This window comes from Triplophysa rosa, linkage group LG1, assembly GCF_024868665.1.
Source record: "Triplophysa rosa linkage group LG1, Trosa_1v2, whole genome shotgun sequence".
Classification (NCBI taxonomy): Eukaryota; Metazoa; Chordata; class Actinopteri; order Cypriniformes; family Nemacheilidae; genus Triplophysa; species Triplophysa rosa.
The window spans coordinates 5,852,680-5,866,389 of NC_079890.1; the positions used below are offsets into that span (position 1 = coordinate 5,852,680).

A 13,710-nucleotide genomic window follows, 5' to 3' on the forward strand; every position below is an offset into this window, starting at 1 on the left:
TTATTTCTATTTAACGATTAGTATAATTAACTGTACCGAGTCGCTCGGAGGCGATGGAGTTTATCATCCCACCCTCCAGTGGATCTGTGCATGCCACTGTCGAGCGATGAGTTTTATTATTACCTCCAGGACCAATTAGTGGTTCAGGTGTGCTCATGAGGATGACCTGCACTCAGCCGTCCAGTTTCCTAAACAACCTCCACTCCCCCTGAGGGTCCGTACACCAGAACTTTGTTCACACCTTCAGGAGAGCCGGATAGCTCAGGTCGGTAGAGCATCAGACTTTACACTGAAGCGGTCATGGCGTTCACAGTCCCTGTGATCGGGCGAATGGAGAATCAATCTTATAGCCCTTGTAGCAGTCTAGTTCTGGCCCCGCCCTCTGGGAAAAGAAAACGTTTGCTTGTGAGTTAGAGTCGACATATGGGCTTTGAGCAGGGTTTAATCCAGTTTTGCTTCAGCGCATGCACCAGAAATTCCTTGAGACCTCAGCAAAACCTGCCAATCCCCTCAATGCAGATGTAGTCAAGAAGTCTATCGTATAGTGGTTAGTACTCTGCGTTGTGGCCGCAGCTACCCCTGTTCGAATCCGGGTCATGGCAGGACACCACGTGCTGTTTTTGTGTCGTTGATTTGATCCTGCCTGTCCCTTTTTGACGTCTCCGTTACATCGCCCGTTACCTGCCGGCTCGTCCCTCTTTGCTGCACGAGTTAAGCCCAGAGGGCACTGAACCTGTTGTAGTCGTGGCCGAGTGGTTAAGGCGATGCACTTGAAATCCATTGGTGTCTCCCCGCGCAGGTTCAAACCCTGCCGACTACGGCTGCTGTGCTTTAGGCGTTCGCTTTGTCGGCCATACAGTTTCGCGAGCCGCTTTGTTGCTTTAACCCAAGTCGGCAGCATGGGATGAACAGAGAGTGAGAGAACACGATGCAGCCCTTTATAGACTCCCACGTGTTTGTTTCGAGCGGCTCTGTTACAGATGGAAAGTGTTCCTGATATAACCAGCCTAATGGCTGGTTGCCAGTACGCTCGCCTGCTTTTGCTCAAAGTGCAGTTGACACGCTCTCTCTGCTTTTTGTAAATGCGTCTTTCATGCGGGATTCCATCAAAACTGTGTAACGAGCACCAGAAGGATATAGAAGCACTTGCCAGCTGTTGTACCTGGTCCGCGTGAACTTGCGGCTGTACAGCCATCTGAGAGATGCAGTGGCGAAAGAGGGCCTGCCGAAGACGCAGTCCTGTGGTAGCGTGGTAGAATGTTACCTTCTGAGTGTGAATACCACATGCGCACATCTGGACCGCTCCAACTGGCCACGGGATTGCATCGGACATTTTTCAATCTGTAACACAAATGCATTTGTAACTAAACAATAATGGTTACCTGAGCAACTCCATTAAAAGAGAAAGTTGAAGACATTTTACACCTTAATTCAAGACATGTTTTTTGACTTTCATTATTTTATTAGTTTTAGTAAAACACAATACTCGGTGCCTTGCAATAACATAAAATAGAATAGAAAGCAATGTAAATGAAATGTGCGCTTTTTATTGCTTCAAAAACTAGCAAATGCATCAACACTCAAACATTAGGGAAGAGCTATCTCTTGTCTTGATATTTCACCCTTTCTTTCCCACTCTTTTTCTTTCTTCCCCCTTTTCCCCCACCTTTGATGGCCTATTGTTCCCCAGCTTGAACGCAGAGTGCTAACCATTACACTATGTAACCCGGTGTTGCCTACCCGCTAGATCGCAGAGTAAAGGCCGCTCGGTGTGGTGACGGCAATGAGCTCTGCTCTAACGAGAACAAAGCGACGGACAGAGTAACGCTTGCCGAAACCCGGCATCGAACCAGGGAGTTTTAGATCTTCAGTCTAACGCTCTCCCAACTGAGCTATTTCGGCCACGTCGACTTGCGCAGGCCTGTCCTCGAACGACCCCAGGTGCAGTAGCCATGAGCGATGGACAGGATGCAAGAGAAAAGTCAATAGCCCGTACGGTGATCGAACCCATGACCTTGCCGTTATTAGCACCACGCTCTAACCAACTGAGCTAACCGGCCACGAGGCTTATGCTTTCACGTTCTGGATTGCCATAGCGCGCCGTGCCGAGTCATACCCCTAGACCAACGAACCGAGCGGTGTGGCGTTATTGTGATGTCCAGCCCCGTGGGAAAGGTATTTCCACCGCCTATGTGCCCCGTTTCATTGAGCCGAGGCAACGCGCGTTTTTCGCAGACAACGCCGGGGAATTAGCTCAAATGGTAGAGCGCTCGCTTAGCATGTGAGAGGTAGCGGGACCGATGCCCGCATTCTCCACATCAGTGGTTTTTGGAGCCTCCTTCACGCCTTCGTGCGTCTTAGCCCTCCCTATGCTACCTGTCGAGGCTCACCGCTGCAGAAAAAGGTCTTCGTGTTTATTCCTGCTCATATGTTCAGTCACAAAACGCAATCAGGGTCCGGTGTCGCTCCTCGCTGTGGCACCTCGACACACATGACAAGAGTCTCCCATATGGTACGTGCATTGCTTTTACTCAGAGCAACGTGATGCAGGAGCTTCACGTCCAAAGACAATCGAGTTGTCACTTAAGATTCCACACGTTTTCTTGCAGTGTTACTTGCATTTTCAATAAGCCAGTGTGCACGTGTGCTGTGGGGCTTTCCTGTAGTTTCTTGAAAAGCGTTATCCACCCTTAGTGTTGAGCAATTGTCAAAATAAGTCCTTAGCCCTGGGCATGGAAAATCTCTCTGCCCAAATGTTTTTTTGTGTGTGTGTGTGTTTGTTTGCAATCACATTAACGTCTCAGACATGGGCAATTTGTTCTGCTGTACCCTCCATCTTCTATGTGGTTCATCGTTCCACAAGTACAACCCTACTCCTGCACGTAAACATGGATGAACTTCACTCGTGCTTCGTTGACAGCGCAAACGTTCTAGGAGAAAGGCTCAAACGGTGGGGCGTTGACAACCCCTCTGACGGGGTTCCGCAAGGACGCCCCGAAAAAGGGAGAAGATTCCAGTGACACCCCCCCCCATGTCCACGGATTAGCAATTTGTCCATGAAAACTCTAGTTTTGCTATATTGTTGCTTATTCTCACAAGGCCCCACGAGCGGCACGGGGCCAGACATATAGTCAATATCAGCGGTCCTCGTTCTTCATTTCCTGCGTCGTTTCAATTTGGCAATCACGGTATCAGCACGACCCTTCGTCCTGTGGCCCGCAGCCTCGAGTGCCATGCGAAACAATTTTTGGGTCCGTCAGACACTCTGCCGCTGATACGGGCAACATGAACATTTCAACGTTTCCTATGGTTTCTCTCCGCGGTTCCGGACAGACCGTGCATTGCTCGGATCGCGTCGATTGGAAAGCGTGCCCTTCAGGGTGTCCGTCGACGGTCCCGGTAAGCACGGACCGATACGTCGATCCCGAAATAAGTAGAGCTCGATGCAAACGAAAGGTCTGTGGGTCTAAGAGCTCAAGAACATTTGATGAGAAATTGTAACATCTTAGCAACAACAAGTTCCTTTAGAGCCACGGCTTCGTGCTGTCAATATGTCGACCGGGAGGCCTAGGAATGGTGGCGTTTGCAATTTGGGGCCCACGGCACATTCCTGCGGAAAGCTCACACACCCATTACTTCAATTGAAGTTGACAACGGGTTGGTGTACATGTCTTGATGAGCGCCCGCGACCTGGCGTAGGCACTCTCTCCCATCGAGGTACCCTCAAACCGTGGCCCACGTGCAATGGACTTTCGAGCACATATTTGGTCACGGGGATGCACGTCCACCAGGTTGCAAAGAAATACCCATTGGCTTTAAGCGTACACGGTACGTCCGCCTTGCGCTCGCCTTAAGCCGAAATGCTTCGGCGCTAACAGGTCACAACGTCAAGTGTCTCCTGCCACGTGATCTCAAAGGACTTGGCCGAGGACCCTATGCAAACCGACTTCCTAACCCTAACCCTAGATGTTTTGAGCGAGTCCGCGTCTGCGCGGCAGGCCGAAGGGGTGGGCGGTTTTCTTATGTCGAACGAGCGCTTGCTGACATTCGGCACCAGCGATTTGGTTCACCTGGGACACCCTGGGACCGCGCGGGGGGGAAGAGTCAAAAAAGCCTGAGTACGCTTATTTCAAATGAAGCGGGGTCTACACGTTCGTGGACGTGACTCGGAAAAGGGGGGTCGACTCGTTCTTGGCATATGTGTTTCCACTGGCCCATCTAGGGCTTTGCGATAATCGGTGGATTTTTTTGTCGATGGGAAGTGGCATAGAGGCAAAAAAGCATGCGTGAATTGCATGCGTTTCGTAGGTATGTGGCACTTCGCCCGTACAGTGACTAAAAGTGGCGGTTCTGCGAAAAATGGACAGGAACGCATCTGCCTGTCACCGAGGACTCGCTGCAAAGTAGCAAAGGTCTACGCGCTTTTAGAAAAATATTTTCGACCCCAAGTCGGCGTAGCTTGAACAAGCCTTTTGCATGCCAACAATGCACGAGGGCGTTTTCTGGAAGAAGGGCAATTATTTTCTCTTTCGTTTTGCGAGTCGGTGCTTTCGGCATGTCGGTCGGTGGATTGCGGCGTACTGTGTGCGATTTCGGACCCCGGACCCTCGTACAAAAAAACCACGTCTCCATTAGTCTATAGGCTTCCGGGCGTCCACGTTCATGTGTTATAGACAGAAAACGTAAGCTCATCCATTTACAGTCTGTTATAATAGAAGGTAGCAATAATAGAACTGAAAATGAATATTTGAGCTACATTTACCAATGAATTGATAATGAATTTAAAGTATTCTTTTGAAGAGCTAAAAACATTGAATACAGAATGAATGGGCAAGTGAAACGCTTGGGTTAAGCCCATTCATTCTGTTTTCAATGTTTTTTTCAATTCATTGGTAAATGTAGCTCAAATATTTACCTTTATAAGGTGTCGATTAAAATTTAAAATGTCTATTTGTGCGGTTTTTAAAAAACAGAATCACATGTTTAAAAGTTTTACATTCACACATTTGAAATGTAATGTGTACCATTGCAGAGCGTGATGAGCATATGCAAAATGACCAAATACATTGCATTGAACAGAGGTCACAGGTCAAACTGAGCTCATATACTCAAAGGGCCTTCCTAAGATGCTGTTAAAGACACAGGTTAGAATGCAAACACATGCTCTTTAATGTATTACAGTGCAGAGTGTGATGAGCATATGCAAAATGAACAAATTCATTGCTTTGTGAAGAGGTCACAGGTCAAAATGAGCTCATACACACAAAGGGCCTTCCTCAGATGCTGTAAAAGACACAACTGAGGATGCAAACACATCATCTTTAATGTAAAACAGTGCAGAATGTGATAAACACATGCAAAAAACACAAATGTGTTGGATTGTGAAGAGGTCAGATGTGAAAATGAGCTCACATGTATGTAGGGCCTACAGCAGATGCTGTAGAAAGACACAAGTGAGGATGCAAACACATCACCTTTAATGTAACACAGTGCAGAATGTTATGAGCACTTGCAAAAACCACAAACGTATTGGATTGTGCAGAGGTTAGAGGTGAGAATGAGGTTTGGGCCTAGAGCAGATGCTGTAGAAAGACACAACTGAGGATGCAAACACGTCATCTTTAATGTAACACAGTGCAAATGACCAAATACATTGCATTGAACAGAGGTCACAGGTCAAACTGAGCTCATATACACAAAGGGCCTTCCTAAAATGCTGTTAAAGCGACAACGAGCAACTTTTTGACCTTAAAATATTGTCTCTAAAATTATTTAAGTGGTAGGTCAACTTTTAACTGGACGAATTTTACTGCCGTTGCTACCTAAGCAGCCTCCTATCGGCTGAAATTGCACTTGTAACTTTAGTGTTCGGGCCGGTACAAGCCCCGCCTATCCCCTGCTTTACGTTGTACTCGTAGCCTGGGAGAAGTTAGCGAACAGCAGAGCTAACAGTAAAACGAAACAAACCAAAACATCACCATGGCAGAGCCAGCCACAAAACCAAAGAGGGTTTTGTCGGAGGAAGCAAAGAAAAGAAAGCGAGAGAGTGATCGGACACAAGGACGGTCACGAATCAACATCGGACGGGCTAACAAACGGTGGCGCGAGCAGCAAGAGGCAACGGGTTGCAAAACGGATGGAGACCTAGCGGTCCTGCTCCTGGATTTGTAAGTGTTATTTGTACTTTTTTTTTTACTGTCCTGTACTTGGGTCAGTTACTGTACTGTCCTGAAAAAAGTATTTCCCAGCTAACAATTTTTGGTTCCCAGAATGTTCCCCGAACGTTAGTTTTTGGTTCCCAGAACGTTACTTTTTAAGGTTCGTTTTTGGTTCTCCAGGAAAGTTTTCTTAACGGCAATAGAACGTTTGCGGAACGTTCCGGGAACCTAAAAATAATTCCGTAAACATTGTACATCTGCTATGTATTCCCCATATATAAGCAGCATTAATAACACGGAAATTCATCATAATTAAACCTATATAAGGTCTATGTAAAAATAATCACATAATCCATGTTTTTAATCCATTCTTTAATGGTAGACAAAAATATTCCTTAAAACGGAATCAGAATTTTTTTCACAAGTTATAGAAACGAGGTATATCACATTTGTAATATAATATAATACACAATATAATATGATTTAAAACGTGCAAAAATACTGTATGCCAAAAAAATAAGTCTATTTAACTATAGAACTACAAAAACGATCCTCGGATTAATTTGAACTCTTCGTCGGTGTGAACTCTGGAAATCTAATGTCTGCCACCACCGTTATCTTCAAAAGTAACAATGAAAAAGGCAACGTAAGTTCCATGGACAAATTAGAATAAACAATTAGACGAACAAATGAATGAAAAATGACTAAATGTAAACTAAATGTAAATGTAAAATTGACTAGCAAGAAAGTTTGTGCACGGTCGCATCAAATGGTTTGATTAAAACATAGCCTAAATATTTCCTTTTAGCCTATGTAAAAAGCAGACATTAATTGCAGATTAAACGTGTTTTGTGTATTTCTGTGTATTTTCATTACTGAAGAAAACAAGCATATTGAATACAGTTCAAGTGCAGCGTCACAATATTAAGTGATGTTGATAAGGACTGATTTGACATTGGAGTTTAAAAATGTATGCAACAGATTTGGATTGTTTAATAAGCGGGGAAATCAAATACGTATATTAAAGTGCACAACAAGTACAAAATTATATATTACCTTTTTAAAGTATACTTAAAAATATCTAAAGAATATTTAAAGTATCGTTTGCATAAGCAAGTGTAAATGTTAATAACTCCACTTTTATTCCAAACATGCCGTTTCGTTTTACACATCAATTGATTTAATAATTTAGAATAAGAATAGCAGTTGTTAGTAATTAGTGTAGTTTTTAAACAGATTCTAATAATATTTATATTTTAATTTACCGCTAGATGTCGCTGTGGGATAGGGTATTATGGTGGTTCAGAACAGGTTTTGTAGAACTTTAAATGAAACATACTGTAAATGCATTCCTTTCACTGGACAAAATATTTTATATATTTTAACCTGTAGATAATACTACAGATAATATCAAAGTATATTGTAAAAAAGCATGATTACCATTTTAAATTCCTGTGTGGGGCAAATTGCAGGACTAATGCTGTCAGGTCTTCTACATCAATCGCCTTCAACGTCTTGAAGTTCTTTTGTGTTGCCTCTAGAAATAGAATAAATAAATCACAGTTAATCTCCAAATAATTTCTGCAGTGTAATGTGTAGACACAGTACTTCAGACATGTGTCATAGTGATAAATAAAAACACATTTGAATGTGAATAATTTTAATAGCATGTGCTTTTAAAACGATTTCTTTTAAGAAAGTTATTTAGGTGATTTAAGTGTTCCAACAAAATAGCAGTTTTATAATTTATAGCAAATGTCCTACACAGCAAAGTCCCTGGTGTAAAAATGTACACCCTGGTATATATGAGTCCGTAGCTACGGGTGTACAAATGTACACTGAAACAGAGTCTTTCTGGTGTGAAATGCTCATTTATTCATGCAGTTAATGAATCAGTTGAGTTGACTTTACAAGTGATGATTGATCTTGAGTGATGACACCTGCTGTTCATGATCAGAGTCCACTGAAGAAGTGAAGGAGAACAGGAAAAAAAGACTGTAGCCACACAGATTCATGTCATATGAATACACAATCAAATATGCTAATAAAATACATATTTACATGTAACTAAATGAAACTCTTGACCTCTTTGAATATAATTAGTAGAGCTTTAGTTGTATTTATTGTTGCTGATGTTGTTTTATTGAACAAGTCATTTAAAGTCACCATTATGGTGATCAGTGTTTGATTTGGTTGGGTACACAGCAAAATCACCAGTGTTAATTTAATTCTGTGAGAGTTATTTTTAACACTTTTTTGGTGTATATATAATCCACACTGGCTCTAGTTAAATGTACCCTTTTAAAAGTGTTAATGAATTAACACTTACTAGGAGTTCAACATTTAACTCTTACAGAGTTAATCAAACATATCCTAGAAATGTTAATCCAACTCATCAGAGAGTAAAACAACACTACCTTAGATTTAAATAAACTTAATTTGATAACAACTAGAAATGTTAATCTAACAAACAATGACAGTTGCTATGTATTGTTAAACTCATTTAATATTTTATCAAAACATCAAAGGCAAAGACATGTTTTAACACAAACAATCTCAAAACAACCGTCAAAACATTACACTGCCTATAAAAACAGTAAAATATACATTATACTGTACATATGTGCTCTGAATGATTTCGTCACTTATAAACATCAAGTAGAACAATGTGTTCTTTGTCTTACTACACTGCCTATAAAAATAGTAAAAAGATACAAAAACATGGAATAAATGTGCATATGTACTCTGAATGGTTTCAACACATAAACATCAAGTACAACATGTGTTCTTAGTCTTACAATAGCTTAAACACTACACTGCCTATAAAACCAAAAATACATAACATACATACGGACCAAATGCGAATATGCACTCTTAATGGTTTCAAAAATGTGTTCACTCTTACAACAGTTAAAACATTACAAAACTGTGCAAAGGCACAATATACATATTTGCATTCGGTCCATTTGCACTTTGAAGGTCATTGGGTTTATAATGCTTAAGATTATCAGCTTGAACAACTGCATCCAATTCATTACTATCAACCACTCTGAATGCATTATAATTTTCACTGAACAACTCCGTATCAAGTTTTTCAACCACAAAATAAACATTTTCACCCAACACAAGAATGTTTGTGATTTTACTGAAAAACGGAAGTTCATTTTTTTATCTCTGTGCATATAACTAGACCAGGTCTATATTCAGTGCCATCAAGTTTTACCCAACTGGTAGAGTACATGTCAGTCTGCACTGTGACTTGTAAAGCTCTGGCTAAATCCTCACCATTATCACAGTCATTAAGAGAGAAACATTTCATTGGTCCCAACTCTTTTCGCTGTAAACTCAGTGTTTCCCAGTGACTTCCTATTGCCATTTGATGTTTCCGTGCAAGCGACTTTGTGATATTCTTAAAACTTTTCTTCATATTTTTGAATAGTTTGTGCTTGGCTTCAAATCTCATACTCCAGAAGTGCAACAGAGTTCCTATTTTCCTTATGCATGAAGGATAATGCACCATAAAATGATGCTTTGGTATCAACTTTTTGTGAGGGTACACCGATTTGAAAAGTTGATGATGCTCAGAGATCAAATGTTTAAAAAAAAAACAGTCATGCCATAGGTAACGACGGGTGAAAAGACAATGTTAATAATTTGCAGCAAAATGAGTAACAAGTTCCAGTTTGGATTTCCTGGAGGCACAAGGTCACCAAAAAGCAATGGTGTGTTTCTCACCAAGCACAATGTCTGAATAGAATTCAATCCAATAGAATTTCCACCATGTTCCAATTTAACATTTGTTGGTCGATTTCTGCGCTCCGTGTATCCAAAGTCAAACGAATAAATCCTCATAAGGAGATCATTTTTCGAGATGAAGTTTTCAGTCAGCTATTTAAATAAAAGTTTCAGCTCACACTGAGCAACACCCTCCAATATATCACGCATTATATCAAAAGAGTAATTGCTACAGACATGGAAATATTTTAAAGTGTTCAATGAGGAGTCTCTTTTTCTCATATACTGAGTTCAACTGTGGATCTGACTGAATATCCCTGCAGTGCATCTGAAAGCTGACTTCATCCTCGCTATAAACATTTTGGGCATCAGACTTCTCGGTTAAGCAAAAACGACAATAGTAATTACTGTTAAAAGACTCCGTAAAACCAAGAGCTGCATTCATACCCAAATTATCTCCAGAAACCTGACCTGGGCTCTTGACTCTTGAGTTTAATGTTAAGTTTTCTTTACTGTCTAACACATACGTTGGGGCAAAGAAAACCAAGATCAGAAAATGATCGTTATTTCATCACAATGAGGTTCTATATATTACTTTTGAGTGTGATATGTTATTAATATGTGAACGTGGAGTTGATCCCACTGGATCTTAGTTTTCTTTGGCACAACATATGTGCTAGACAGTAAAGAAAACTTCACATTAAACTCAAGAGTCAAGAGCCCAACTAAAGCAAACACTGATCACAATAATGATGATTTGTTTCAAAAGTGATATTGATTCAATGCAATTAACATTCACTAATCAGTTATTTTTTAACATTGATTCAATGATTGCTTGCTGTCTGGGTATCCATGTGGAAAGGTACAATATGTGTACCTTTGAGGGTACTGCCCCAGTGACAGCCATTGTACCCCTAAAGGTACAATCAGAGGTGTAAAGTCCAGGGGCCAAAAAGTAAAAGTCCTGCCATAGTTTTGTTTCACCCATGAACCCATGAGCTGATTTCACCAGAGGAGGAGCCAAGTCATTCCTTTCAAGTCTCAAGTCACATCCAAGTCCTCAAAGAGTTAAAGTGAATGAGATAATTAAGTGAGTAATGAAATGATGATTGAGCATTAGTGATGAACACCTGCTGTTATTGAGAATCACAGAGGATCAGATGTTGATGTTTTATTGGGTCAAATGACGTCACCATCATGGAGATCAGTGTTTGCTTTAGTTGGGCTCTTGACCCTTGACCCCTGTGTTAGATTTCTTTCTGTATCAAAGCATGTGCTGTTGTAAAGCAGAGAGATCAGAGCTGTGCAGTGAGCAACTCTTCACTGTTTTCATATGATGAGATAATCATCAGGCGCTGACCTGTTTACAGACAGAATATTTTATGACATAAATAAGTGACTTGTTAAATGACGATTGAGCATTAGTGATGAACACCTGCTGTTGACAATCAACATCAAGAAGAAAAGAGAAACACAAGAACTACAATTGACTTCAGCCACAGCCTTGGATGACATCAGCTGGAAGTTTCTGGCTTAAATCTCTCTGGGTTTCTTAACTAAATTTGGATATAAATCAACTCGTGAATAAATATCTTAAATATAGAGATAGCAAATTCTGATCAGGCTTTTACACATGAACATTTATCATATGAAGCTCAAGAGTGGTGACAATAATTAGTCATACTGCAGTGCATGATGGGAGTTTTTCATGCATTGCAGCATGAAGCGTTTTGTTGATTGTCACCATTGTTGAGCTTCCTATGCTGGTTCTTGATGTCTGTGTGTGTCTAGAAAGTGCCAGAGTTCAAATTTGTATAAGCGTTACATAGATTTAAAATTAAACCGACATGAAGAAAAAAATATATATATTTTGGCTGTAAACAGTCAATTATCTCCTCATATGAAAACAGTGAAGAGTTGCTCACTGCACAGCTCTGATCTCTCTGCTTTACAACAGCACATGCATTGAAAGAAAGAAACCCAGAGAGATTTAAGCCAGAAACTTCCAGCTGATGTCATCCAAGGCTGTGGCTGAAGTCAATTGTAGTTCTTGTGTTTCTCTTTTCTTCTTGATGTTGATTGTCAACAGCAGGTGTTCATCACTAATGCTCAATCGTCATTTAACAAGTCACTTATTTATGTCATAAAATATTCTGGCTGTAAACAGGTCAGCGCCTGATGATTATCTCATTATATGAAACCAGTGAAGAGTTGCTCACTGCACAGCTCTGATCTCCCTGCTTTACAACAGCACATGCACTGATACAGAGAGAAATCTAACACAGAGGTCAAGGGTCAAGAGCCCAACTAAAGCAAACACTGATCTCCATGATGGTGACGTCATTTGAACCAATAAAACATCAACATCTGATCCTCTGTGATTCTCAATAACAGCAGGTGTTCATCACTAATGCTCAATCATCATTTCATTACTCACTTAATTATCTCATTCACTTTAACTCTTTGAGGACTTGGATGTGACTTGAGACTTGCTTGTGACTTGAAATGAATGACTTGGTTCCTCCTCTGGTGAAATCAGCTCATGGGTGAAACAAAACTATGGCAGGACTTTTACTTTTTGGCCCCTGGACTATACACCTCTGGTTCAAACCATCGACCTCTTGCACCCGAGACTTGCAAATTTATCTGGTGCGCCACTCAGTTAGCTTGCTTAACACAACACCGTTCAAAGGTAATAAAAAATATATAAAAAAGCATTATCTCGTGAACGCTAGGTGGCGCTGTCTTGAAACTTCCAGGGTACGTTTGTAACTATATATTGGTGACGTGTGTCATATTTGGTGGCGATATATCACACGGTTCCAAATATATCGCGATTTATTACACATTTCAAAATGGCGGACGAGCTGATCGTTCAACCACGACATAATCGTACTCACCCGATCCGGCTCGATTCGAGGAATCCGTAGACACCGAGATCACGTTTTTCTGACAAACATTTCAAAAGTTTGAGGCAAAAATATACATTTTTCAAATCTCGCGACCCATAAGTGGCGCTGTTCCCCATTTTGGCAAGGACCCCCATTCCGAAGTGTAGCTGACACGTACGAAGTGTCGTATCGATGAATCGAACATTGGCCGTATTACAGCCTCCGATACATTTTTGGGTCAGCTTTGAAAAGTTTGCAACTTCGTAGCTTTTGAGCAACAGCGAAAATCTCAATTCCAGAGCTTCGCTTCTATTTGGCTATATGTAAAAACACAAAACTGTACATTTCATGATGGCCGCTACTGTAATGGGCGGAGTCTTAGTGTAACGCATGGAATGCGATGTGCGTGACGAGTGCATTGCATGTGCTGAGTAGAACTTTTGTACAGCCTTGGGGTCAAAAGTAACAGCCGTTTGAAAAGTGCATTTTTGATCTGTTGGTGGCGCTATAGAGTGAGTGCTAGAGACCCCATACTTGGTCACGTGACTAATGAGTACCACCTCTACGAGTGTGCCAATTTTCACCATTTTCCTAAGTATGGTTCATATGGCTACCATAGACTAACCATGGTTAAGAAGAAGAAGAAGAATACTGATAAGAACAATAGTGGCCTATGGCCCTTCGGGCCTTGGCCCCTAATAATACCATGTATTTTAATGTTTTTTTAATCAATGTATAGCTTTCTCCCTGCGTGACAGAGATTCAAGTTGCACTTCTTGATGCAGCGACAGACTGTGTTAACTTTTTCCGTAGTACTCCTATACTTAAAACATCAGCATGACGGTCTCTTGGGGTGCGTTCATATTTGTAGTTCGGTTCTTTTAGTTATTTTGGTCCGGAAAAAATAAATGTAGTCCTGGTTCGCT

At 41.2% G+C, this 13,710-nt stretch overlaps 1 protein-coding gene and 3 non-coding genes across 4 annotated transcripts; 1 reads left to right on the forward strand and 3 right to left on the reverse strand.

Annotated features, from left to right (window-relative positions):
* Positions 1–383: 383 nt before the first annotated feature.
* On the reverse strand, positions 384–7,695 carry LOC130561467 (uncharacterized). Its single transcript, XM_057345838.1, has 2 exons — positions 7,599–7,695; positions 384–1,341 (listed from the first exon to the last, which is right to left on the reverse strand). The coding sequence occupies exon 2, from the start codon at positions 1,331–1,333 to the stop codon at positions 458–460; it is 876 nt and encodes a 291-aa protein (XP_057201821.1). The 5' UTR covers positions 1,334–1,341; positions 7,599–7,695; the 3' UTR covers positions 384–457.
* trnas-uga (transfer RNA serine (anticodon UGA)) lies at positions 739–820 on the forward strand. Its single transcript has one exon. It is a non-coding gene; the product is annotated as a tRNA-Ser (tRNA).
* trnaf-gaa (transfer RNA phenylalanine (anticodon GAA)) lies at positions 1,830–1,902 on the reverse strand. Its single transcript has one exon. It is a non-coding gene; the product is annotated as a tRNA-Phe (tRNA).
* On the reverse strand, positions 1,987–2,060 carry trnai-aau (transfer RNA isoleucine (anticodon AAU)). The gene has a single exon. It is a non-coding gene; the product is annotated as a tRNA-Ile (tRNA).
* Positions 7,696–13,710: the final 6,015 nt, after the last annotated feature.

What these genes read in the sequence shown, in the direction of transcription:
- LOC130561467 (XM_057345838.1), bottom strand. Translation starts at nt 1,333, where the DNA reads ATGTCCGATGCAATCCCGTGGCCAGTTGGAGCGGTCCAGATGTGCGCA.